The sequence below is a fragment of the Stigmatopora argus genome, chromosome 1 (assembly GCF_051989625.1).
Source record: "Stigmatopora argus isolate UIUO_Sarg chromosome 1, RoL_Sarg_1.0, whole genome shotgun sequence".
NCBI classification, from domain to species: domain Eukaryota; kingdom Metazoa; phylum Chordata; class Actinopteri; order Syngnathiformes; family Syngnathidae; genus Stigmatopora; species Stigmatopora argus.
Window position 1 is genome coordinate 15,787,842 of NC_135387.1, and position 27,945 is coordinate 15,815,786.

General features: G+C 37.4%; 1 protein-coding gene across 5 annotated transcripts in view; it reads left to right on the top strand.

Annotated features, from left to right (window-relative positions):
• Positions 1-26,547, top strand: part of LOC144075355 (copine-9-like) — a 65,765-nt gene extending 39,218 nt beyond the window's left edge. For 2 of the 5 annotated variants that reach the window (XM_077602295.1, XM_077602302.1), the window contains 16 exons: positions 294-333; positions 2,149-2,225; positions 13,333-13,396; positions 14,496-14,599; positions 15,229-15,333; positions 17,144-17,185; positions 18,108-18,183; positions 18,861-18,914; positions 19,389-19,450; positions 19,684-19,730; positions 20,570-20,751; positions 21,961-22,088; positions 22,417-22,519; positions 23,050-23,107; positions 25,193-25,266; positions 26,180-26,547. In XM_077602295.1, the coding sequence (XP_077458421.1) occupies positions 294-333; positions 2,149-2,225; positions 13,333-13,396; positions 14,496-14,599; positions 15,229-15,333; positions 17,144-17,185; positions 18,108-18,183; positions 18,861-18,914; positions 19,389-19,450; positions 19,684-19,730; positions 20,570-20,751; positions 21,961-22,088; positions 22,417-22,519; positions 23,050-23,107; positions 25,193-25,266; positions 26,180-26,344 (1,381 nt within the window). In that variant the 3' untranslated portion in view covers positions 26,345-26,547. Of the gene's footprint in view, positions 1-293; positions 334-2,148; positions 2,226-2,305; positions 2,887-13,332; positions 13,397-14,495; positions 14,600-15,228; positions 15,334-15,417; positions 15,654-17,143; positions 17,186-18,107; positions 18,184-18,860; positions 18,915-19,388; positions 19,451-19,683; positions 19,731-20,569; positions 20,752-21,960; positions 22,089-22,416; positions 22,520-23,049; positions 23,108-25,192; positions 25,267-26,179 lie in introns of those variants that run through there. The other 3 variants (XM_077602311.1, XM_077602318.1, XM_077602327.1) reach the window with 3 other exon arrangements.
• The last annotated feature ends 1,398 nt before the right edge of the window (positions 26,548-27,945 follow it).

The window sequence follows — 27,945 nt, forward strand, 5'->3', positions numbered from 1 at the left end:
CTTGCAAAAAATAAACTCAGAGTTAACAAAAGTTAGCTAGTAATTGTGATAACGATAATGATGACGGTGATAAAGAGGACTATAACAAAATTGTGTTGATTTTACCACGATATATTCATATTCACATTGACAATTTTTGTTACAGAAACATTCTTGAGTCAAAATGAAGAAATGACAGTGCCCATATTATTAGTTAGCATATCTCCGCTGATGAGCTAACATTGAACCTTGTAATTGTACTGTAAATCCCAACAGGCCTTTCCGTAATCATATCCACTCTTTGTTTCTGACAGGTATAATGTGGACTCCAGAAGCTGTAACATTTCCAAACACGTAAGTGCGCTATGTCAATGTCAACTGACAGTTTCGACTCAGAAGTGATAGTTCAGTGTAAACTCATTTACAGAGAAAACAACAGCCATGTTGTGACTCACTGTGCATTGCTAGTCAGAATTCATAGCGTGAGCTTTTCTCTTGACAAATGTCCCTTTTTGTATTTCAAAAACTATCAATCTCCAATCTGAGCAGAAGGTGAGTGTTTTATGATTAAAGAGCCTTTACATTGCAGTGCTCATCCTCCTTCACTCATTTCGTGATTTATGTTCTAAAATAGTCTGCTTCATTTTTTTTCTCTTCCATCTCATGTCATGAAGACCAAACACCACCAAGCCAAGAGAGTTTCCGAATTTCATAATGTTCTTTCCATATTGTCTTCAGATTTACAAGCAACTGTTGTTGTTTAAGGCCTCCAAATAAACAACACAAAATAAAAGATGACTAATGTTTCATCCTGTCATTGTTGCTTTTTTAGATCTGTATTTTTCGGGTAGTCTGGTAGGCATGTGGAAGAATAGAAAATTTTTCTTGCAGTGATGAAACTAATGAATTAGGAAGTGCTAGAAAAAGGCCCTTCAAAAAATAGAAAGTATACATGATCACAGTGGAGTTGAATTTCTATTGAGAGAAATCTCAGCCCAGGAGATCTGTGGATGAATCACTGACAATTCAGCTTCAATTATTAAACTGACACACAGAAAGTGGCACTGCAGGTTATGGCCCTGATGGAATAATAGTCCTGTGGTTTTCATGCCTGTTGTCATGCAGCTGTCGTGGCTGAAAAGGGAATGACTGGCAAAGCAAGTAGCTTTGATAGCTTGACAAAAGTTTTATTTTTAATCTTAGTCTAATGCACTACCATATTTAAGAAATGGAAAAAGACACAATACAAACATCCCATACTGAAATAATCAGAACATTTACCCTTACCTAACTTATACAGTATGTGCCTTCGTACACGATGTGAGCTGATTTGCTCCCTTGATCAAACCTTCTCGACACCCCTAAATTCCTGCCGGCTTGTTTGTGTGTCTCCCCTTCACAATTTCCATCTTTCCAATACTGCATGTCCATCGGGCTTCAATGTACATGTATATTTCTATGAGAATGGAGCATGTTTTTGATTAGTAATGTCGTTCAAAAAGCCAAATGACATAATATCCCTACAAGAAAAGAAAAATACTTTCTTAGAATTTTGTTTTCAGAATCATAGTCTTGATTGTAAGTGCACAAACAGGTGTGTATTAAGGGGTTAAGTTGATAATTTATTAATTCATCCATTCATCTTCCAAGCCGCTTATTCTTACAGGGTTTATGGGTGTGTCCGAGCCAATCCCACCTAACTGTAGGCAGCTGGCAGGTATCACGCTGAATCACTTGCCAGCCAATCACAGGGAACATGGACATTTTGGAGTCTCCAATCAGGCTACCTTTGGGATGCGGGAGGAAATCGGTCTACACTGAAAAAGTCCACACAGGCATGGGGAGAACCTTGCAAACTCCACACAGATAGGCCTGATTCAACCCTGTACCGTCGCTTTTGAGTTATTTGATGAAGGTTGCTTGACACCAACACCCTTACAGCTAGATTAAGCAGTGTCGAAGATGGATGAATGTGTCTCGCATTTTTCCTTTCCGAGTTAATACACACTATTATGATGACAGTTCAACCTTGGAAACATACATTTTAATAAGTTATTTAAAAATCCGTCCAACTCGTGTCCCAGGATCGATTGTGTTTGACAGGAGCAAGGCTATTTTGTCATTAGTTTGCAAGTCATGCAACTCATTCACTTTGATCTCTTTCCTTAGGATTTTTTGGGCCAGACGTTTTGCACCCTTGGAGAAATCATTGGCACCACAGGCGGGCGGCTGGAGAGACCTCTCTCGTAAGTCATGCAACGCAACTTTGTTTATACTAATATAATAACTCATGACAAATTTATTCTTTGTTTTTGTTATGCCCTAGCCTTGTGAATGCCACTAAATTGTATGCTTATGAATATTAATGGCCGGCCCCTGACGAAATCTTTACAGGAATCCCAATCTCAACAACTTGTTCTCAATCTCAACATGTTTGCACACCAAAGTACATAATGCAATCTGAAAAAAATAAGGTTTCCATGGCTGAAAATACTTGAATGTCACATATGCAGAAATCTTGTAGTAGTATATCAAATTGGGGTTTTCTGATCTGTAGACAATACAAAAAGAAAAACAAAGACTGAATGCCCTGTTCAATCAATAGACAATTGGAATTCAGTGTGTGGACTTGAAAGACAAAAAAAAAATATCGGTGTGTACAGTCAGTTTTAGTTTATCCGCGCTCGTATCCTTTGGGTCATACAAATATGCTGAAAGGTTTGGTACTGAAAAATGTATGAACTGATGTTTCCTTTTAAAATGTGAAAACCTGTCCTGTGTACCTGATTTCATCTCAGCTTGCACTCTCCCTTACTTTCAAATAACACTTTACCACAAATGTCAGTTAGGTAACACAGGTAGCATTTACTTCTTTAACAAACCTCAAGAACCACTTACTTATACTACCGTCGTACAGAGAAGGCACTGTCTCCCCAGTATACCTATCCATATCTAGGTTCCCCAAACTTTTTGAAGTCACTCTATATTCCTTTTTTTTCCCATTCAAGTAGGTTTGGTCACCCTGGTAATGATTAAGCCTTCTCAAGCTCATTGTATATCCTTATGCCTGTCTTCTTCTCCCCTTAGCTGAAATCTGTTTACTACTTTTTGTGTTAGATGTGTAGTCGAGAGTTGTAACTGATCTATAAACAATTTACTACCCCCCAAAAGATAAAGGGCAACAAAGTCTGTTTACTTCCTGCGGTCCATACTGCAATTTCTCAACCACAGTGCTAAATTTGTGGATAAAAAATATCACAACTAAACAATCATAATCTCTCTTTTTGATCATATTGTGTTGTGTGGAAGTGAAAATATATTAACATAATTACTATATCCTCTGGAAATATCATGACATTTACCCCACCATTTTTCTCTTCAAAGCAGAAATGCTCATGTTTGCAATAAAGTCTTCAATCATGTATCTAAATGGACTTACAATAAAAACATACTCATGATGACATTAACCTCTGGAAATATTCCAACAATCAGGCCAACAAATCTTTCACTGTCCTTTCGAAATCTGGGGTAGCTGTTATCCAAGAACCTTTTTTTATCTTTGAGTGTAATGAAGCTAAAACACAAACACTGAAACCAAAGATATACTTTATTTTGATAGCTTTTGATATTAAATTTCCAAACTGGCCATTGGGAAATCAAAAGAAAGGTTGAATACAGAGTAGCCTGAAGCAACAGACTATATGTGTTTTGCCTCGCTTTTTGGAGGCCAAACGAGCACAATTATGATTCCTTCCATACGGCCTGTGCCTCTGATGCCGATCTGCTGGGGATAGACAGCTGCCAGGAGTCTTGTAGACCAGACACAGCTGTGCCCAGGGGAAGAAACACGGTGGGCATGAAGAGAAGCACGTAAAGGAAGGTGTGTGAAAGTTGACAAACCAGTAGAGCAGAGAGAAGGGGAGTATATCAATGCTGAGATACAAGCATTTGATAGAAGAGGAGGATGAGAGGCAATGGAGGGTGGAACAGAAAAAGGCAGATTTGAGCAAATTCCTCCCTGCTAGTTTTTTGTTTGTTTTTTAATTGCCTACACAAAATAAAAACATAAAAATGTTAGGTTTTTCTTTCTCAGAGCTACAGGTACATTTCCAAATTATGTACGGTGCTAGTTGCCTCCTCATGTCAGTGGGTGTTTGCTTTTAAAGGGTCACCACTTTTAGAAACAGACTCCATGCTGCGTGGCAAAGTAAGCACTTCTTTCCACTTACCTGAGTGTTGCTATGGCAACCTAAATATGGGCTATCAGCTGAGGCGGCAAATGTATAATAATGATTCAAAACACACTCCCTTTGGAGTGGAGGTTTGTGGGATATACACTGTGAATACACATAGTATGCAGTGGGAGAATCAGATAGCAGGGTTATTTTTAAACTGAAAGTGGTTGAGATAATGTTCACAAACAGGTACGCACAGTTTCAACATGACGATTTAGCAGTGCACAGTTTGATATGAAACGCTGACATTATGAAAAGGTGAAAAAGAAGACGAAAAAGAAACAAAAATTGCATATCGGCAAGGGTGGAAAAATGAGGCCGATCTATTAATAATAGCACGGTCTGCCAAGACAGCCTTGTGTGGTTTGGGATTAGACAGGGATGGTTTTTTTTCTTTTCTTGCCCAGAAGTCAGTTGCGGCACTCACCCTAGCCATGTCTTCATCTTGTTAGAAATAAATAACCTTCTTTGGAGGTTACTGAAGTATGGCACATTCATCTGTACCGGCCTGAGGTAGAAATCTAGAGAAAAAGAATGAATCAAAGACCAATGATTCTGTCAGTTAAAGAGAAATAGTGGACATCATAATACATGGAGGAATAGGATGATGATATAGATTGTTAGATGCCCTTCAGGAATATTGTGGGGTGACGTTGAAAACGGTTTTGTCTTCTCTGCTTTCTTGTGGCGTTCCCTTGAAAAATTGAATCTCTCCCATCTCAGCCTGATCCCAATTCAACCTAAGAAATTGTGTTTGTCTCAGCAAGGCACAGGTTTTATCGTTTATATATTTCTATTCCAAATCAAGATAGATGTAGGAGCACAAAATCTTGGCTGTACTCTCTGGAAAGCATAACAAAAGACATTTTTTGACCCTCTGAAAAAAAACTATTGGGAATCCAAGTAATCCCTTGTACAGAAACATTGTAACACTATGTTTAATGGGAAGAGATTTTTTTTTATAACAAAATTATGCCAACAGTTACGCCAACCTTTTTTTTAATAGATTGGATTTTGCTTTTTTTCTCATCTAAATGTTCAACTTGTGTATGTTGGAGTGCATTCTGGGTGAATTTGGTTTCTAAAAACAAAAAAAACTTTTTCTGGTGAGTTAGTGATGGAGAATTGTAAAATGTGTTGTGCGACAATAAGAGTCAGGATTCTGTACATGAGCGCCTGGTTAGTCTGTTGGTGAAATGTGTTGGTGGATGGCAGGGTGTGTAATTGTGGGCAGCTGGTGGAATGACTTCAGCTCTGTGACCCAACACACAAATGTCAATTGCATTGGCCAATTCTAAAAATACAGAAATGTTCCATATTTTATAACCTTAAAGTTAAAGTTATGTTATCTGTGGTGTCCTTTATCCCAAAAAAATTAAAAGACAAAATAAAAAGGCATTCAAATATCATTGGCAAATTACCCCCACCGCTCTCTTCTCATACACACACACACATTTGAATATTATAATTGTTGCTGGATTGGAAAATGGCCAGCACTTGTCTATAATCATTATAAAGCGTGATTTTTGCGTGTGTGTGTGTGTGTGTGTGTGTGTGTGTGTGTGTTAAGATTCTCTCGCTGCGTTTGTCCAAACCGTACAACGTAGAGAGTTTAAATTTTTTTATGGTGGACAGAAACGGCTGTTGGATCCTAATAGATGAGTGATTGAATTTATTCACCCTCTCTAAATGTGTAAACTCAATCTTTTATTTGTTAAACAACCATTTTTCAAAATACATTTTTTTAATAGCGCAACAATTGTCTTTTGATTCTAAACAAGCAGGGAGTACCGGCGATTTATTCATACAAAATAAATTTTAGATTGTCATTGTAACCATGCATATAAGAATCACAATGGCAATGTTAATTTATTAGCTTCATCAAATGTGTACTTGTAGTGCTAGTTCACATACATGTATGCTTGTGTACAATTACACCCAATTGATAAAGTGAATAATGTTGTCTAATCAATCTAGTATTACTAACAGCTAATATTACTTATAACTCAAATGATTTAGTGGTTTCAAACTTAGCCATTTGCTATTGCTGGACAATAAAGAAAAGACTGGTATACAGGTATTTCACCACTTATTTTTCTGAAAAGCAATCAAACTCATACTGTCCTGTTAGTCACCTATCCAAATGTGTAAATACACACACACACACACACACACACACACACACACACACACGCATGCAACACATGACAATTTGCATTCCTGTGGCCAGTAACCTCAGGAAACCTCATTTTGCTTTTGTTGCAGTTGTCTTATCTACTTGACAAGACAGAACACTACATTTTCTGATTCTGGGGAACTTATTAAACCAATATAATTCAAACTTCAGATGGTGACACTTAATGTTATGCCTGTTACAGAGCTATAAAATGTGTGTGTTCATATCAAACTGTTACCACATTCTGTGTGTACTATAAGTCCTCAGTAAATTGAAAACAATAATTAAAGCTGGTTTTAACGCCACGTTTTCACGACGCCAATGTTACTTTGATGGCATAACTAAAGAATCAGAGTAAATATGTATTTGTTCATTTTCCAACTGGCAATGGTAAGTTGTTAACTTGCTAAGCACATATCTGTCAGCAGTTGGCATCATTTAATGTGGAAATTAGTGATTCCTGCTTGCCAGCGAGAGTCTTGGCATACAATGTGACAGTGTTGTTCTGTGACACTCTTAATCTGTCAGCCACACCACTTGTTGTACCAACAAAGGATTTGGAATGAAGCACATTCTAAACAAAGGAGCCACTAAAGATGCTCTTTCAAAATGATTCAACTTTTTTCCTTCTTTTTTCAATATCATGCCATTTATCAAGTAGTGCTATAACACATAACAAGGCTTTCTCAACCAATCAAAAGCTTGAAAGTATAGTCTGTGTTACTTCAACGTCCATCCAATAAACCAACCAATCACCACTTATAGGAACTCAAGGCACATTAATGACAATAAAAAAAAAACTACAAAGATAAATGATATAATTGTTATTTGATTATTTTAAATTCCATAAGATACTGTCAAATGTTTTTCTTGTAAATACTAAATCATGCTGCACACAGTAATGCATAAATGTTCTTCAAATATTTGGGTATTTAAGCAAATACATCCACAATATTCATGATGGGTACAGCAAATCTATTTTTAAATGTGCAATACACAGCTTGTCAGGCACTTTTGTGTCGAGGCACTTTAATGACATTGCTTATATATTGTCCGTAAAATCATGTAAACTTTAAACCTTAAGACTAGACTTGATAAGCTTAACATTTAATAAAATGTGGAGAGAGAAGAGTTTGGATGGAGAAAGCGCAAACAGGCAGCTTAGGTCTTCAACAGTGAAAAGACATAACCTTAATTGAATCTTACTGCTATTTGTTTAGTGACCCGAGAATACAAACAAATGGTCCTTGCACAGTGATTTGAACATAGTTTTCCCAAGGTAATCTGATTCCTGATGTATCTTTCATAGCTTCATTAGTTGGGTGGGTGATGGCAAGCGAAATTACTTTCCAAAGACTCTTAGTGCCTATGTCATTACTTGTTGTAATTTGTATGTAGATTGAAAAAGTCCCAATTAGGGACTTGGGATTCATTCCTTTGAAAACTTGCAGCCTTTTACATTGAAGTTTAGTCTCAATTAAACATTGGCTAACTTTCAGAAATAAAATGTAAATAAAATTCCATTTAAAACAAGAATAACTAAAACAAAAACTAACAAGGTTTCTTCTGAGCGCTTGTAGAATTGCTCAGGTGGAAAAGTTTTAGTTGGCTTTGAAACGATTGAAAAACACTATTGAAAGCAATCGGCTAAAATGTAATTACCCCAGAAAATTCAAAGGAGCAACAACATTTTCTGGCAGTCTTTCACATCTCAGTGGAGATAGTTTGGCCCACAAGTGCATACATCATCTTTGTACAATACTAGGATTTTGAATCATTAAAGATGAGGTATCATGTAAAAAATAAAAATGAAATAATACTTTTTTCATTACATTTCTTCAAAAGTATGACTATGCTTTTCGTGGGCCTCCAATTGAGCAAATTGTGTACCAATGTTAGATCAATATAATAACTCAGTCAATAAAGGAACCTCCTTTCAGCCTCCACTATGAAGCAGATCTTAGAAGTCAGTGAGTTCAAGTCTCATGGTCTCCATCATGAAGGCTAAAACAAGCAACAAAGCCGTGATTTTAGGAAGCAAATTACTTGTAAAGTCATCCATTATCCTTTGATTCATTCATCTCCCGTTCCACCTGAATGGTTTTCCAGCCAATTACAGGGCACCAGGAGACCACCAACCTAACAATTGTGCAATTACTCATTGCATGCACGTATAGTATGTTCTCACGAGGAGAATATCAAAACTAAACAGAAAAAGGACAAAGCCCTGGATTAAAACCTTGATCTCAGAACTGTAAGGAGAATGTGTTAACCACTCATTCACCGTGCCACCAAGCCAGGCAATATTTGTTGACTCCTTTGTTAGAGACGTTTACTTTTTGCTAAAAAAAAAATTCACTGCAGTGAAGCTTGATTGATGAGAGTCTGAAACTCACAGGTGATATTTTGCATGTAAAGGCAAAAAATCAATTTTAATAACATTGCGTATCCCCCGAAAAAACAGTAACTCGGGAGCACTCAATAGTCAAGGTCACAATGTTCTGTGTAATGCATCACTACCTTTTGTAGCACCTGGACTCGTATTGTAGAATCCTGGATACAAAGCAAATATTTCCATGCAAGGATTAGTGCAGGGATCATCTTATTGGACGTGCAGCTTTTGCTTCGAGGCAATGTCATTATATCTTTGCAACGGCACTTCTTTTTTGCCAATTATCTCACCTTTCATCTACTTGCATGAAAAAGATCACTCTTTCTGAACTGATAAGCATTTGAAATGAGAAAAGTAATAACGCACCCAGACATTTCCAAGGTCACATTTACCACAAGTTTGAATCGTTTAAACCACAGTCACTTCTATATTAAGTGTTTTATGCTGGACATAATCCATTTGTTTTTCTTTGAAAATGAACCCAAAAATGAAATTGTGGAAACATTCCTTGAGTTATAATAGTCAGCTCAATAGAATTCACCTCTTGCAAGTAATTTAACAAACCAATGTAATTATATTTTGAATTATTTTTGTGAAATGACTTCAAACTACCATAAAGATACGCGACAAAATGTATGCAAATATATTTCAGATATACAAAAGCATTAGTGCAGAAGAATGGCTGACTTGCTTGATGATTGGGTCATCTCTATTTGTTGCTGCAGGTTGACAGACATTAATTTTTGGTTAATTTTAAATCTTATAATAAAAACACCTCATGCCAAGCATACAACAAAAGCTGATTTGGATGAGCATGTTATTATTATTTAGCAGTCACTAACGAGACCATTTCTAGGGGGAACGTGGGCAGGCTACTTGACAGTTAAGCAATTGCATCAGTTTAAAATGCCAGAGTGCATGCTGTGGGGTCCTGCATATTGTAACACTATACTATATCATCATTAAAGTCCAAAGCTGGTAGATTTAAGTGAAGATCAAGATGGACTACTTCTCTCATAATGCTCAAATTCCCACTTTATATTGTTTCTTTATCCTCAGGCACTACCCCTAGTGTCCCGGAACCCTTTTTCATTTTCTCTCACATCTCTTATTCCGATTGCTTATCAAATAAATAAAGATAAAAAATAAAAAACACACAGCTGGAACCTCTGAAAGCACTATCATTATGCAAGCGGCTTTATCATTAAATTGACCAGCTGAGTTCCAATAAAAAAATTATACTCAGTGGCTTTGTCTGCTGGCTCAACCTGGGGCACCAATTTTATCAAACTCAGATTTGGGTTCAGTCTGTGACACTTGGCTGCAGATACCTAAATAATGATGGAACAAAATTAATACAAAGTGTGCTCAGTAGTTACTTGCCTTTAATAATTTTAAGAGACTTAAGAGCTGTAACTCATACATTGATTCAAGTACTAAAGCTAGAGAAAATCTAAAGAAATTCACACTGTCCTTCATTTCACCAAGGTTGTTCCAGTTTGAATGTGTCCCTAAGAATAAAGGTTTTGAAAAGCTAGGCAAATCTGTTTTTAGTGTGGCTTGGAATATTGAGAGCTGTTTAAAAAAATCTAAAATATATGTATTATATTTAAAACTGCACTATACATTTGAAAATTAGTTTTTCACAACTGTGTTTGTTTTAAAATTACCCTAGTATAAAACTATAAAACTCTCCCATACACTATCCACAACACCAAAAATGTAGATCCCGTCACCTTGATGACAAATTTACTTTGTGCGGCATTTGACATTTGGATTCCACTCAACTTTTAATGTCATCACACTTAATGAGTCAAGGGGAAAGCAAATAGTCAAAGATGTCTAGCACTGTGTGAAAAGGTTCCATTTTTATGACTACACACAAGCCTGATTATCAAGAAATCACTTGACTATAAGATGAAGTCATTCAATAATACAACAAAATAACAGAATCCATATAAATTCAAGAATAGATGAGAAATAGTACTTCTTCCTCCAACTTTTTTCATATGTCCATTGTCAATTTACTATCCAGGAAAAGTTGTACTATAACTTTGGTGTCTGTCGTTATTTTTTTTCTCATCAGTTGTCTCCATAGTTTGGAGTCATGTCTAATAGATATCCTTGTTTGTTTTACGACTTTGTCATGACTCATTTGACATTCGGAAGGTGGTTTCTTCGCTATATTGGTACACAACATCATTAATTCTGACTGTGAACCTGGCAGCAACCTTCATTTACATAGAGTACAGACCTGGCAACCCAGACGAAGACAGAACAGATCTCATAATTGGCCACTGATGGATGCCAGGACATCCGTTGTAAACACAATCAAAACAACAACAACAACGTTGCGTGGCGCAAATAGTCTTTAAAAGGGGAAGATGTTGACTTAACCATTGAGTATTTCTAGAATATGTTTCTTTAATGTCTACTGAAATATCAGGAACATTTAATGACAAATCTTACATAATGCTCATTTAACATTCTGTATCTTAGTCTTGGAAAGCATGATTTCAGTTCTGGACTTTTTCATCCTGGGATTGATTTAGGCTGACAGAATGACCTTCTGATTTTATCCTGGTGTCTGGCTTCCTTTCCTCAAACATCACATTGGATTGGATTGGATAACTTTATTCATCCCGTATTCGGGAAATTTCGTTGTCACAGTAGCAAGAGGGTGAGGATGCAGAAATAGGAAAGGCATTTTAGACATAAATAGATAGGTAATAAGTAAGTTAATAAATAAATACATGAATAAATATATAAATAAATAAGCGTGGTGCTATATATATATATATATATATATATATATATATATATATATATATATATATATATATATATATATACATGTGTACATACACCTATACATATACATACACATAGATGTACATGCATGCATATGGTAGGTCTTAACACTCAGCCATTTTTTTGTTAAAGAGCCTGACAGCTGATGGGAGGAAGGATCTGCGGAAGCGCTCCTTCCTGCAATGAGGGTGCCGCAGTCTATTGCTAAAAGAGCTTCGGAGGGACTCCACAGACTCATGCAGGGGGTGTGAGGTGCTGTCCATGATGGACATCATCCTGGTCAGCATCCTCCGCTCTCCCACTTCCTCCATAGAGTCCAAAGGACAGCCCAGAACAGAGCTGGCCCTCCTGACCAGCTTATTCAGCCTGTTCCTGTCCCCCTCCGTGCTCCTGCATCCCCAACAGACCACTGCTGGGGTATAACCTGCAGTTACTAAGTCAAAATGCTTAGACTCTGAGCTCTGTTGTAACTATATACTATAACTACATATACTACATACTATATATATTAACTATATACTCTCATTGACTCTTAAAAGGTAATGTACATGTTTGTTAAGTTGTTGTCTTGTTGATATTGGTGAGGAAAATTTAAGATATAACTATTGGAACATCATTTCCCTTCTCATAACCAAGTACTTTTACTAATTGTCGGAAATATAAATCTGATAAATGTCGAATCAGAATACCATTTGAATAAGTACCAAAAAGTATTCGCCTTTCTAATTTCAAAACGCAAATAAGCTTCACCATTTAAGTGCTTATTTCATGCACTCGGTCATTTTCACTTTGGTTCATTCATTTTTTCTTCTGCCTCATTTGCGAGGGTTCAATACATCTTTTGCACGCTTGACCTCTAACTGTTTCAATATGGGGATTAAAATAATTAAAGGTCTGACCTGAAATGCAAAACATCCCCATCCAAGGCAGTCATTTCTTGACTACTGAGAGGGAAACTAGGAATACATCAGTGACAAATTGTGACAGGCATAATGATCAAATGCTTTTCCATGAGATGAAAAAAGGTTTAAAGTGATTATTTACGATTGTGCTCAACCAATTTTGCCCAGGAAGTCAATTTGTGAGTCAACTGAAACAAGATTAACACTATTTAAAATGTTAAGTGTTCCTACTTTTTACTCGGTGGTATTAGAGATGTGTGTGAGTGTGAGTGTGAGTGTGCATGGTTGTCCGTCTCCTTGTGCCCTGCGATTGGCTGGCCACCGATCCAGGGTGTCCACTGCCTCTGGCCTGGAATCAGCTGGGAGAGGCTCCAGCACCCCCGGCGACCCTAATGAGGATAAAGCGGTTCAGAAAATGAGATGAGAGATGAGGTATTAGAGATTTTTAATGAAAAGCTGAGGGTAGGGAACATTAAAATGTGTGGCAATTATTACCAATCCAAGCACTGTGATAGACAATTGACATTGATTTGTTGTTCCTTTGATTTGCTAATTTTGAGCTGTGGCTTTACCAAAAATGAGTTTAATTTGGCTGCTTGGCTAAGATAGCTTTATATTTTTATGGAGACAAATATTTTGGCATTGGTGCAGATGAAAACATTTCGTTAACCAAGTGCGAAAGGTCTTTGTCCTTGTTGTGCATAATATATAAATGAGACATGGATATACACGTGCCAATACACGCCTATGGTTTTTGTCCAGGAAAAATGTGAAGTTTTGAACACATTTATGTAAAACCATATGAGTAATTCCATGCATCAATCATTATTTTTGCAGAGGGATTCCAGGAAAGAAATGTGGTGTCATTATCTTCACAGCTGAGGAGCTCAGCAACTGCAGGGTCAGTATCCAAGCACACATGCACACACTGACACACTAATATACACACACTGAAGCAGTGCTCCAATAACAGGATACCCACATAACTGCAAAAAATGTATTAATGATGGGCCCCACTTTATATTGGATAAGAGACCATGAATTGTGACAAATGAGCTGGAGTTCCACATGCAAATCACTTAAAAGGCAAATTGTACCGTATCAAAATTGAACATTTATAAGAAATATAAGGTTCTAGTGCAATTTAATAGCTTGTAATTTTTCTATTCCTACCCATTTCCAACTATTCTAAGAAAATCAAGGAATTGATTTACACAACTTTGAACATGTAATAACAATGACTTGTAGTGCATTTATGTACAATGGTAGTGGAATCGTAAAAAAGAACATCAAATTGGATATTTACATATTCAAATGAGACCTCGATTGTGCGTGGATAAAAAAATAAATTAACGTGATAAATGAGATATAAATCATCTTAAATGTCTTGTGCAACATGGACTGGCATGTAATATAATGACAAATAAACATGAGTATCATATGCCCAATAGAAAACGATGTGTTTCATGTAGACTGCGCACTGAAAACCAGCGGGTTTTGAATGATGCTTTCATACAGGATGCGATGAATAAGAGGTCTGATCAAGGACACTCTATCCATCTTTCCCTCTACTGAGCCAAAGCATGGATCTGAAAACAGCATCTTTAATACGACAATGTCTCATTAATGGGTGCAACCGCCTATAAATATGTATGAGGCTTTATGCCATTCCTTCGTGACTCTATTGCAAACGGTCCATGATAACATTAGTTTCTTCCTTTCGTAAAATGTATCATTTAAATGAAACACTGGATTGAATTCACAGTTTAATATATGCAGTCATTATGAATATGAGGCTTGACTGGTTGCCTGCTTGGGAATTTGCATCACCATTATACAACTTGAGCTGTGACAATTGCGCTGCATTCATTCTGGGTGTTGAGTTCAAAAAGCTCTAGTCTCAAAAAATCATGTTCACCGCTCTTTTTTGTCTGTGAAATGAAATTCCATTCTAAAGTTGAGAGATATTTTCTCATCAAACTTTACTTGTCTTCTCTCAGGATATTGCTACCATGCAGTTGTGTGCCAACAAGCTGGATAAGAAAGACTTTTTTGGCAAGTCAGACCCCTTCCTGGTTTTCTACCGCAGCAACGAAGATGGAACGTGAGTCTAAGAAGCCTCATGGTCTACTATTAGCGATGCAACTGAAAACTGATGCTTTGGCTCTACATCAATCAATGTTATTCATTTAAGATATTGGATGTGCGATTTAAGACTCCTATTATATATGTCCCCAGATTTTAGTATAGGCAAAGAATTCCATTTCTAATTCCTAGTGCAAACATTGCTAGCTACTCCTTATTTGTTGCCCTCCGACTAGTCTATGTATTTTTACCTCAGTTAAATTTGTAGAATCACCCAATTCAAAAGCATTACACACTTTGATTTCTGTTTCTATTCATAGAAGCCTAAACTCTGGTTCAAAGTGTTTTAGAAGTTTGCATTTTCAGGCTAACAAAACACTGCCATCGTCCAAATGAAGTCATAATATAAAATGTTCCAAGCCTGGGGAAATTCGATTCGAGAAATGTGGATTATTTTTCCCCCTCATCTGTATTGCTTGTTTATCATTCTCATTCAAATAAGCCACCGAAACTAATATCAAATATTTTTATCTACGCAAAACTCCATCTGCTCATGTCTCCCAAACACAATGACGTAATAACAAAGGTGTGATTATCCTTAACAAAGCAAATGAACTGTTTTGTCACTGTTTGCCATTTTTGGAGCAGATTCACCATCTGCCATAAAACAGAAGTGATCAAGAACACACTAAACCCTGTATGGCAGTCCTTCACCATCCCTGTAAGAGCTCTCTGCAACGGGGACTATGACAGGTCAGAAAACTGCTGCCAGGATAATGCATAAATTCATGATGAAAACTGCATAGTAAAACAGTGGCTGTTTTGATCATGCATGTATTTTATGCACATATCATGCCTCTAAGCACTGATGTAGGTACTGTCGATACATCGGTGGTGGACTTTAGGATGACATCATCTATTGCCGGGGCGGTAAGAATAATGCCAGCAGTCGGTCATGGTGTCCTGGGGACCAGCGCTGGTGTTATTAAAATCGCCCCGGTTCTCCCCATCACCCTGTGCATTATATTGACATTCAGACTGTGCCGAGCAGATGTGATAGCCACTGCAGACAGGTGGGCTCTGCTTATACTTAAAGTCTTCATCCAACTGCTCCTTTTTATCTGCCCTCATCCTTGTGGGAAAAGATTATAGTATTACACCCCTAAGCGTGTGAACTTTGCACGAATCTGCATTGTGTTAGAAATCGTTCTCCAGAAATCCTCAGATGAGGCGAATTGTTCAACGTTTCATATTCACTAGCCAGTTCAACGCAATACGGAGAGAAGAGAATTTCTAGGGGCTCTTAGGGGCATGTTTTGCATTTAGTGTCTCCTGAGATTCTTTTTCATGAGGGAATGAAAAGCTCTCTGTTAAGAGCTGAGTACGTAAGCCATATCGTCGTCTAACAGTAAAATATGTACAACTAAATGATGTGAACAACAAATAACCGATATGATTTATTATAAAACTTAACGGAGCTGTAATAGAATTGTTAAACTAGAAAGTACAGGAAAGAAATTGTCAGAATTTTTTATTTTTTTTTATTTTTTATTTTTTATTCCATCAGTGACTCCTTGCTTGGCAATTTGCGACAACTTTTTGCTGTTCAACGTAAAGAAGATGCAGACAAAGCAACATGTATGCAAACAATATTATGATCATGAATTCCATGGATTTTGCAATTGAAGCGATACTCGTAAGGAAGATAAGTTTCACCATCACGGTGTGCAAAAGAATGCTAAATAGTGTGTTTTGAAAAAACTTTGTCCATCACGTTCAGAACTACAGCGGCATTTTTCAAGTATATCCTGCACTGAGGGCATAGAAACATTATTAGCTTCAAATGAAAACAATACATCAACAAGGAAGACAAGAACAGCAAAAATATCACCACGGGGTAAATATTGGCCAAAAGATGTTTCAAAAAGATGACGACATCTTGTTGAATTGAAACTTTACCATTTGGCTGTCCATCGGGAGAATTTTGGCATAAATCACAACAAATACTGTCAAAACAGAGAGAATTATGATTATCAATCATATGAACAGATAAATTGTAATTAAAATGGAGAATGCTTAGTCAATTCACCTTCTATTTAAAACACAAACAACGTGCTGTATGATTAGCCTCTTTGTATTTTCAACTCCTCTGAAGTTCAATTAGTTGCATGTCTTTCATCACCCTTATTCTTAATGAGCTTTCATTTTGCAGTGTGTGACAGCCTTTTTAAGGCCATCTGCGGCTAGCTGCTCAATCCCACTCGGTTTCTCTGTTTGTTTTGTGTGTGTGTAAGTTATTCAAAGGGTGACTCAATATCAGAGAAATATGAACAGTCAAAAAATACATAAACCTCTAGAGAAATATTGGGTTCCACTCATTCTTTTAGGACAGCTTGTGTTTCTGTTGTAGGTTGAAATGACACACTCAGTTTGCTTCATAATGCTAGCAGTTGCTGCATTTTTTTTTCCAAATTCAACTCTTTGTTTCTTTGGCAGAGAAACACCTGGTTGAACAATTGAATTTTGCTGTCATACTCATTGGATAATATGTTCTGATTTTCAGGACAGTAAAAATAGACGTCTACGACTGGGATCGAGATGGAAGGTAAAATCATCTCGCCTCTATTGTGAATCTTACTGTCATTGAAAAATGTATTCATATCATCGATGCTGTATTTTTTTTTATTCGTACAACTTCAAGCATTTTGTGTTAAATTCCATTGGGTTGGTGCTTGCGCGTGGTTTAAGATGCTATAGGCAAGCTGACAAAATGATGCCTTTTAACACTAGGCATACAGTGATCATTAACGGTGGAAGATTTTTTTTCTTTTATTGTTTTTTTTGCATCGTGGTAATTCTTGTTGTATTTCTCCATTTCAATCATTCATTCCTTTTCCATACAAGTTATTATCACAAGGGTCACGGGGGGGTGCTGGGGCCTATCCCAGCCAACTACGGCCACCAGGCGGGGCACTCCCCAAATCGGTGGCCAGCCAATCACAGGGCACAAGGAGACGGACAACCATTCGGAGACCAAACAGAATAAGCTTGACATGTTGGGCTGTAATTTTGTGTCCAGTAAAGATTTGAACTTAACTAAATCTTGTTGCGGTACACCAGAATTTGATGCAGTGTAAAGTCAGTGTGCACATACAAGTAGTAAGTGCAAGTAGACCTTATGGAATGATTATGTAAAGGCAAGAGGCGATCACACATCATCAGAGTGAGTCCCACTCCGATGGCTTATTTCCACGTGTAACACTCCTACCATCCCCACCCCCATCTGTTTTGCGACCAGTGGGATGATTTTGAAACTGTAATAAAGATAAAGGATAAGTAGAGACCATTTTCAACCACAAAAGTGTCACTTACGCCTGTGGTTTTTCAAGAACTCATCTTGGCCACTGTAAAAAAAAAATCCTTTTACGCAGCTTTTTTGCCAGTGCAAACCACATAGGATAATTACCCTTTGTCTGCGATGTTAATATTTGGCTTCATTCTTTCCCATGTGTGTTTTATGTTTGCAGCCATGACTTTATTGGAGAGTTCACCACAAGCTACAGAGAACTCTCCCGGGGACAGAACCAGTTCAACGTCTATGAGGTGAAAATTAAAATATTATTGACAAATGTTATTGGAACAACTTAATCATTAAGTCCACTGCAAGGTGCTTATGGCACAGTTGGTAGCTCGAGTTGTCCTGACCAGAAAGATTAGCAGTTTGATTGCTGACGTTGACTGCCCACTGTCAAAGTCTTTTTGGGAAAGACATTGTATCCTAATTTGTTCCCAGTGGGTTGCCATCTCCTTGAATGGCAATGGTGTATGATTGTGTGTGATTGTGAACACATGTAGAGAACTTTGGGACTTCTATCTGTGAAACGTGTTGACTAAGTTGAGGCGGTTTGTTTGTTGCTATCATTTTGTAGTCATGCATAGTATTTAATCATGTGCTCCACCATAATTTAAAATGGCTGAAATATAATCGTGTTCTCAACACCCAAAACAAAAATATCTTAATACTTTTATGTATGCTCTTATACAATTTAATAACAGGATTTTAAAAAACAATCCATAACATTAATTTTCACCAATCAATCATGGATAATAATGATGGTAATGATGACATAATTAATGCAAGCCAACAACTTATATACCAGTTTTTTTTTCCAGACAGCCACTATGATGATTGCTGCTATCATTTTAATTTTAACGCTTGTCCCGATGTGTGCTAGTACCCAGGGACCCAATTAATTCACTCTTTTTTTCCATCATGACAGGTTTTAAATCCAAAGAAGAAGGGCAAAAAGAAAAAGTACATCAATTCGGGAACTGTAAGTCTTTCCGCCTATCCTGAAATTGCCTGTTTGTGGCGCAACAGTTGCTCACCTGTCATGTCATATATAAGTCCTGCTGAAGATAAAATGTAAAACTAATAGTTGTTAGGGTAGAGCTGTTCTGCTTGCCGGCTACTCTCAAGGTGCCTTTGAGCAAGGCTAATTCCCCAAATCTTTTTTTTTTTTTGCAAATCTTTTATTTCCCTCTCTCTGAATCCCCTCTGCTGGCAAAATGAACAGTAGAATATTAGTTAAATTCCTTTTTGAGAGATTTTGAACAATATAGTAAATTTAATTTAATTATTGGTCCCCCATTGTTTCCCATGCTAATTTCTGTATATCAAATATCTCTTACATTTCATTCTCTGCCAATGTCTAACTTGCCTGTTTGTCCCTTAACATTGGTACAATTATGTCCTTTTCCACCTTCCGTTTTTTTTACTTGTTAAAATGTGTGTGTGTGAACACAAGGTAACTCTGCTGTCCTTCAAAGTGGAGTCTGAGTACACCTTTGTGGATTTCATCCGAGGAGGGTGAGTGGAATAATAATTAGCTTGCTCACACTGTGTAATGCCACTCTATTGAGTGTTTCAATTGTTTGAGTGTGTGAGTGTGTACGAGTACGTGTGTTTGTGTGTTCACAACTATATTTTTAACGCTCCATCATAAATATTTTTACTTCTTATTTGTAATGCGTTACAATATTCACCCCCTTCCGTTAATATTGACTTACTTTTTGTTCTTTACCCTCTTTTCGGTGGACTAGGACGCAGCTGAACTTCACTGTTGCCATAGACTTTACAGCATCAAATGGTAAAATACTTAGGACTGTAAAATGAAAGTAAAAATATATCAATTGTTGGATTGGGCAAGGTTAAAGACTGATGTAAACAATACTGACAAATTTGAATGAATTAAAAGAGAGAGAAAAATATCAGGAGAGGACAACTAAAAATCTCCATTTGTGTGGCTCTTAATGAAGTCTTTTATTTCCTCAATTTTGGTAGTTTTAAAAAACTTCACAATGTTGTTTAGTGCATTGTGGTATTAATCTTTGCTAAAATGGAAAACCGACTGACCAGCCACAAAACGGCTTACGTAGTGGTTACGACACCTGAGCAAATTTACGCCTACAAAGTCCTGGCAAAAATCCAGCCAAAAAATGTTTTGTGCCTATAAGTCAGAGATTCAGGACTCAATTGTTTTCAGCTTGTGCCCATATTTTTATTTCATATATTTTGACGCAAATCCTCCAAATGAGTGTACAGTAGTCCCCTTATACCATTTTGTATTGCACATGGCATAGGCATTATAACAACTTTATAGCTTTATAACCACTTTATAACCACTTCATAGACTTTGTATTTGCTGCTTCTCCAAATTGTATATAATGTAATTTGTTGTTCCCCACCTCATACCCAAAGAGCACACCATTCCTAAAGATGATAAGCGGTATAGAAAATTGCTTGGGGGAGGGGAAAAAATGAATGACCTTGTAGTAGCTGAGTATTGTTTGTTGATGCTCCACTCATGTCTAAATAATACAGCATATCATTGAAACCATCAATTCAGCATAAAAGTACATATTAGGAGGGGAATAAACAGAAGACAAATATTTCTTCTTTAATTTCTTCTGTGTTCCTACTTGTAAGGAAATCCATCTCAACCCACCTCGCTCCACTATATGAGCCCCTACCAGATGAATGCTTATGCCATGGCCCTGAAAGCAGTGGGTGAGATTATCCAGGACTATGACAGTGACAAACTCTTTCCTGCCTATGGCTTTGGAGCTAAAATGCCCCCTGATGGCAAAATCTCTCACGCATTCCCACTGGTAAGACACACGCATACACACAAACCTTTCATTACCCTCTGGAGGACAAACACATTGGTGTACACGCACAGACACAGGATGTGGTTTAGAAGAGTTGTTGCTGTGACAACAGCTGGCCGAAAAGTTGTGCATACCAGCAGCAATCTCACAGCATTCCAATCTGTACCTTGGTTCCTGTTTCTGGTTGGCTCTGCAAATAATGCGGAATTTGTCCTCAAATGCACTTTACCTACAGTTTATATCATTAACCTTTACAGTTTGTAGTAATGATAGTACATCCGTCTGACATCAGCACAGGCAGCGTTGGATCAATTCAAACTCAGTGGGGTTATTATTGTAGGTGCAAATGGTTGTCTATCTTTGTGCATGCTCTGTGACTCATTGTCGACCTGTTTAGGGTTTAATCCACCTTTTGTCCAAGGTCAGCTGGGATAAATTCTGGCAACCTGTGACTTTGACATTGACAAACGGTGTTGTTGAAGGATGTGGGGATGGCGGATGGACGGCATATATTCCTGGGTAACCCCTGGAGTTGAAGAGGGAAAAAACAATATCTTACAAAATAGGACAAAAAAAGAGAATAATCAGAAAGGCAGAACTCTGCACAAATACAATCTAATCCAGCCTCAAGAGTTTAGATTGATGTTTGCCTCGGGTCACATTTTAGTTATGGCTTTCCTCAGAGGCCCATTATAACTGTGTAGAACACATGAAATAATAATCCCATCATTTCGATATTACATATCCAGAATTGCTTCTGTATTTGATTTTTTTTAAATATAAATCAGTTTCAAAGTGAGAAACTAGAGGCAATTTTTGTTCAGTTTATGTTGAAAACTCTGGCAACAGTGTTGATTTGCCAAAGGGATGAAAATGGAGTAAGAATAGAATGTGAGATCTAAAATGGTTTACTGACTTGTAACGCCACTTTAATTGTGTGCAGTGTTCGTAATATCAAAGTGATAGCACAATTAATAAATTAAATTTTGTTCTGCTTGTTCATGTTACTGCCAGACGTAATTGTTGCTGTTTATTTACTTCTGCTAGTGTAATTAAAAAATATGACTACTTTTTGCAGAGCGACACTTTTTATGTGTATGGTACAATATGTGGTTATCAGTAAGGGCTTAAAGAGTGAACTTGAGGCAAAAAAAAAAAACATTCACGAAAGATGTGTTTCCCATTATGGTGTCTTTTTTCATCATGCAGGGTGGGAACAGTGATAATCCAAACTGTGTAGGCATCGACGGGGTCATGGAAGCATATTTCCAGTGCCTAAGGACTGTGCAGCTGTATGGCCCTACCAATTTTGCACCCGTTATTAACAAAGTGGCAAAGTGAGTACTTGCTGAGGCTTTAGGGGGAAGAAGGGAACCGCAAGCATGTAGCATACTTGTTACAAATGCAATTGGATTTGTCGATCTTCATCATTATAAGCTAGGTGGAAATGTCAAGTAACCGAATGGCAAAATAGGAATTTAAAAGCAGAGATGACTCCTGCCTGGTTCTCACGTAAACTTCTCGTCAGTTTAATGCAATACTGTCTGAGATCAGTGTAATTATTGTTATCCTGTCTGCAATGGTCCTACTGTATGGTGTATTTTAGCATATCTTTTTTTGTTGTTGTCTGTGTACGTCTTTATGTTTGTGCATTGTATGTGGCAGCTGCGCATCAGAGATAACAGATGGCTCTCAGTATTTTGTCCTATTGATGATCACAGACGGAGTAATATCTGACATGGTCCAAACCAAAGAGGCTGTGGTCAATGTGAGTAAACACACGTTTGCACTGGCATTTTTCCAACACATTTCTTCGGCTTGCACTAAATTCCAACAGATTAATCGTGCACGAATTTGATGCATGACAATCCCATACCCAATACTATATTTCACTTCACACTATTTTGCTTCATGTAGCCAATGATTTCCAAAGGTATACTAATAGTACTTGTTGTTCTACTCTATAAGAGACTTATGGTTTGGTATGAAACACTTTATATCATAATTAAATAATTGCTTGACCAAAAATGTGCTGAAAGCAGTCTGAGAATGTGTATATTGTGCATTGTATATCCATATAATGTAGTCTTTTTTTCTATAATTGTAGTACAGTAATTCTAAGCAGCATGAAGTCCAATGCCCCATTGTCATTATTGATAGTGAAATAAAATGCATTTTGCGTTTGCATTCAGGTGTGCAGGCGGGATGCCACAATGTATAGTAGTTAGTGTCCATGCACTATCACTGCTATCACGAATTCTGTCATGTCTTCTCTCCTCTGTGCTGTCTCATGTGCAGGCTGCATCTCTCCCGCTGTCTATAATCATCGTAGGTGTAGGGCCTGCTGAGTTTGATGGTAAGTAATGCTTTTTGTTTTTGTCCCCCTACAGATGGGGGAGGGGAGGGAAGTAATGCCTTCAAATTGCATATCATTTAAGTTAATAATGGTTAATATCATAACAATCCTTGCTGCTTGCAGTCAGAGGTGAGCAGTAATGTGATTACACCAATTAAAACTGATTGTTTTAATAAGTGACATGATACAAGATTATTTTTGCCCACCATCATTTATTTAGAATTATTGTCCCTTTGCATTGTAACGATTATATTTTAATTTACAATTACTAGTCACAGCACAATTACCCATAAATGTCCGGTTGTATCAGTCAATCCTTCTTCGAGAATGGAGTAAAAAAGTAAATTTATTCCACTTGCACTTACTTAAAGTTAATAATGGTTAATATCGTAACAATCCTTGCTGCAATGTGCAGTCAGAGGTAAGCAGTAATGTGATTACACCAATTCAAATTGATTGTTTTTATAAGTGACATGATACAAGATTATTTTTGCCCACCATCATTTATTTAGAATTATTGTCCCTTTGCATTTTAAAGATTATATTTTAATTTACATTTACTAGTTACAGCAGAATTACCCATAAATGTCCGGTTGTATCAGTCAATCCTTCTTCGAAAATGGAGTAAAAAAGTAAATATATTCCACTTGCACTTATGATCAGAATTAAAATTTGCCTTGTTGTCCAAACACAGTTGTTTTTTAGGATAGATCACAGCACAACAAGACACTTTTAGAAAATGTAAATGCAGGACAGGATAAATTGGTGCACGCTGTAATTTAAGTGTTCTATTACTGGGGTAATGTCGACACAGTGAAAGTTGCACAAATAATGCTGAGACGCTAAATATGAAGTGTAGGCTAGTGTGATCTGCATGAAAGCAAAATAAGTTTAGTTCCCACTAAGTGAAAGTGTGTAACTGTAAATGGCTTTATGTTTCTTTAAGTGCACCGTGACGGGCAATCATTCCAGGGTGCACTCTGTCTTTTGACCAAACTCAACTGAGATAGGTATCAGGTTCCTAAAACCAAATAACCAGAATAATCTTAACAGAAAAATTGATGGATGAAATACTATAAAAGGTAACATTTCATGCTGTAAATCCACTCACAATTCCCCAGCAGGAGCAAAGACTCCAAAGCTAGAGTGACCTTTGGTGATTAGTTACGGTTGCCAAGATGTAATTGACAATTTCTGTCAGAGAGAAAAGTGTGGAAAGTGGTCTTTATTTTTCGCAGAGTTTGCTCTCTCGTGAAATTTCTGTCCATAGTTTAAATATAGGTCATCTTTTTGGGTTAATACCAATGCATATATTAGTGATTAAAGGTCCTTCACCTAATGTGAAAAATCCATGCTTGAATTATTACTTCAAAAAACTTGAACTGTTATGCACAATTGCAAAGAATTAATGTGTCATTACATCATCAAAAGGATCAGAAAATCTGGAGAAATCACTGCATGTCCAGCAGCGGCAATGCTGAAAACTAATGTAGAATTCCTGTGACCTTCTATCCCTCAGATGGCACTGCATCATAAATCGACATCATTGTGCCAAGGATATCACCACATAGGTTCAGCAACACTTTAGAAAACCAATGTCAGTAAATGCAGTTCGGCAAGGTAAAATTATACCATGCAAAGCAAAAGCCAGCAACAGTGTGGCTTGTAAGAATTTAAAATATAAAGCATCCTCAGTTCACCTCAAAATTATTAAATGTTGTTAAAACAAAGTGTAGTGTGACACAATGATAAATATGACGCTGTACCAGGTTTTTTTTGAGGGGGGGGCTAAGTGTCTGGCTATATTTCTTTTCACATGAATGCCTTCTGAAACCATCTGAATCCCTCCTGTAGTTTCACATTGACACTATTACCCGGGGTTCTAAGTTCGCTTACCTGTGATTTGTATTCCTACGATGTTTGCTTTAACCAGGACATGTCTGTTTCATAACTCATTATTCATTCTCTACCTTCCCCAAAGTCGTTCCGTTTCAGATATGAAATATTATGATAATATTTTCATTTTCCTCCTCAGTAGGTCTTTTATTGAGTCATTCTCTTGCTCTCTCATTCTGCTGCTTTTAGCAATGGAAGAGTTGGATGGAGATGAAGTGAGAGTATCCTCCAGAGGGCGCCTTGCCGAGAGAGACATCGTACAGGTAGCCAACACCTTCATTCCATTAAATTGGGGAATTACAACTGTAACCACAAGTGCATAATGGAAGGATGCTTTATTGTCGTCTGAAGTGGTTGTCGTCTGAAGTGGTTATCTTCTGCGTTTTTAACCGAACTACAGCAATTCATACGAACCTTTTCTGGGATACGCTTATTATTGTGTAGCATTTCTCTACTCATTTTTGCCTCGCATTGTAAGACTTTGCACATATATCCAATGCCAAAGCTGTATTTACATTGCCATCATGTTTCAGCATCAGTGCCCTTCCTCATGACTTCCCGCTGTCTGTTTTACAACAACAATATAATTTGCATACACATTGTAAAAGTCCCGTTACCTTTGAACTTCTAATGATGGTAATTTTATAAGGAGGTTCAACCATGCCATGGGGAGAAAGGGAAAAGTCAACAAAAAATGATGCATGACTGCAGTTTCAATACAGTCTCCTTGCCACTTATTCAAAATGTTGTTTAGCATGGCAACAAGACTGGCTTTCCCACCCAGTGTAAGTCACATGGTTCCTGTTAAAATAAACATCACTATGTGCCTGTATTCTCCTACGATTCACCAGTGGAAAGGAAGTATTTTGTTAACTGAAACAACAATATTGTTTGGCAATAAGTACTTAGATATTCCTTTGGAGTGATACAATGAGTCCACGGCACTTGTGAGGATAAGCGGATCGGATGAATGAATGAATTTTGTTTCAGAATTCAAGAAATTCTGCTGTCTTACAGTCTAGTCCCAAGTGCTGCTCTGCACCCTTTTCCTTTCAAAGAGCTTCCCTGTGACCCACCAAATTTTGGAAAGACTATCGAATGGCTATTCATGTAGTCATTTTACTAAACAAGTGGTAAAAATATAGTTCAAACTTGTGTTATTCTCTGCCACTCCAGTTTGTTCCATTCCGGGACTACGTGGACAGGTCTGGAAACCAAGTGCTCAGTATGGCACGTCTGGCTAAGGATGTCCTCGCCGAGATCCCGGAGCAGCTTTTGTCCTTCATGAAGAGTCGGGGAATTGAACCGAGACCGACTATCTGTTCCTCACCCCTTCCATAAATGAAAAGACCCCGCTTATCTCAACACCTCTCAAACCAAAACTATCTCATCATATCCACCTTGTGTTTCCTGCCAGCACTGCAAACGCTTCGGCTCTCAAAGGTGAAAAGAAGCACCAGTTTGAAATCAACATGGGTGTTTCTTATGGCTTCATAATCCCGCAAAAGCAATGATGGGGCAGTAAGGCCTCGGCACTGATTCATTTCTTTGTTGGACAGCAGCTTGTCAATTTACAGTGTTGATTCTGATGAATTCAATGGAAATATCAACCTGCAATAGGTAGGCATGGGCTAAGATCCAGCTGCATCTAACAAACGAACACTTGACGCTCACATGCAGTTTATTTTTTGCCACGCCCACTCATCTTTACACAGCGTGAAGTGATGCTGGGCGCAGATTTGCCCTCCTGCTGTTAGAGAAATGCCAGTCTCCCTCCCCAGCTGTCCTGCAGAGAGGAGGAAGAAGAGGAGGGGGCAGGGGAGAACTGAAAAGCGTGACAGGTGCAAGTGAGCGAGGAAGTGAAGTGAAAAAAAGAAGATGGAGGGTCATGGTGTAACGAAAGAACGACACAAAAAGTGCACACCTCCCTCCCTACCTGATGGGCACATGCACATTCTTTGAAAGCAATAGACTTAACCCTGAGTGTAATCCGCTTCCTATGCATGGCAGGCCTCCTCTACTGTTTAGCCACCCCGCCATGACCTGACTGGGTGTCAGAAATTGAGCTGTGAACAAAGGTCGCCCTCTTGTGACCGTCCTTTGTATAGACAAATATTGCTATTTTGCATGAAAACCACTATACTAGAATGATCATACAAATAGGTATAAACACTAGTTACCAAATGAATTATTAATAGTGAAATTCATCCATAGGGTGTATTTTTATATATACTATATATTTTTATTATTTAATTATTATTTAACATTTGTGCAAGTATTTTGTATGTGCATCAATTTGATCACCTTGTGGTATGGTTATATTATAATATGACGTTGTCCTTGAGTCCCATGCATGTTGGGGATGTCCAAGTGTTCGAAATATATTATCACTAGAGCTCCAGAGTCTAGTGAAAATGCATTAAGCAGCCACAACAGATAATAGCATTCAATTTTATTTATGTTTGTGGTTGTTATGTGAATTGTCTTGAAGAAACAAAGAAAACCTGCCATTCAGATGAGACACAACATACCGTATATTGTCATATATTAAAAGCTTAGCGAGACACTGACTAATGATAGCTGTTAGCACCTTTGGTCTGTCTTAAACAATAGATTTATTTGTCCGTCTCTCATCGTTGGCTTATGCATGAATAGAATGGTCCATACACAAACCTCAGATTTCCTGTACAGCTTAAAATATTCCAATTCATGATGCTTAAAATAAAATACATTTGGTATTACACTTGGCGCTTAGTAGCGATGCCGCAAACTTTTATATTTTATCTTATTGCTAAGTCTATATTGTATTTTGGTGAAATAAATGTTTGAACTTCTAAACTGGTCAAACACAAACTTGAATGTCCGTTTTTGGTCAAAATTGAAGGTCAAATGTGAAAGCAGCTGTGCACGGAATTGTGATTTTCATTGTTTTCATACAACCC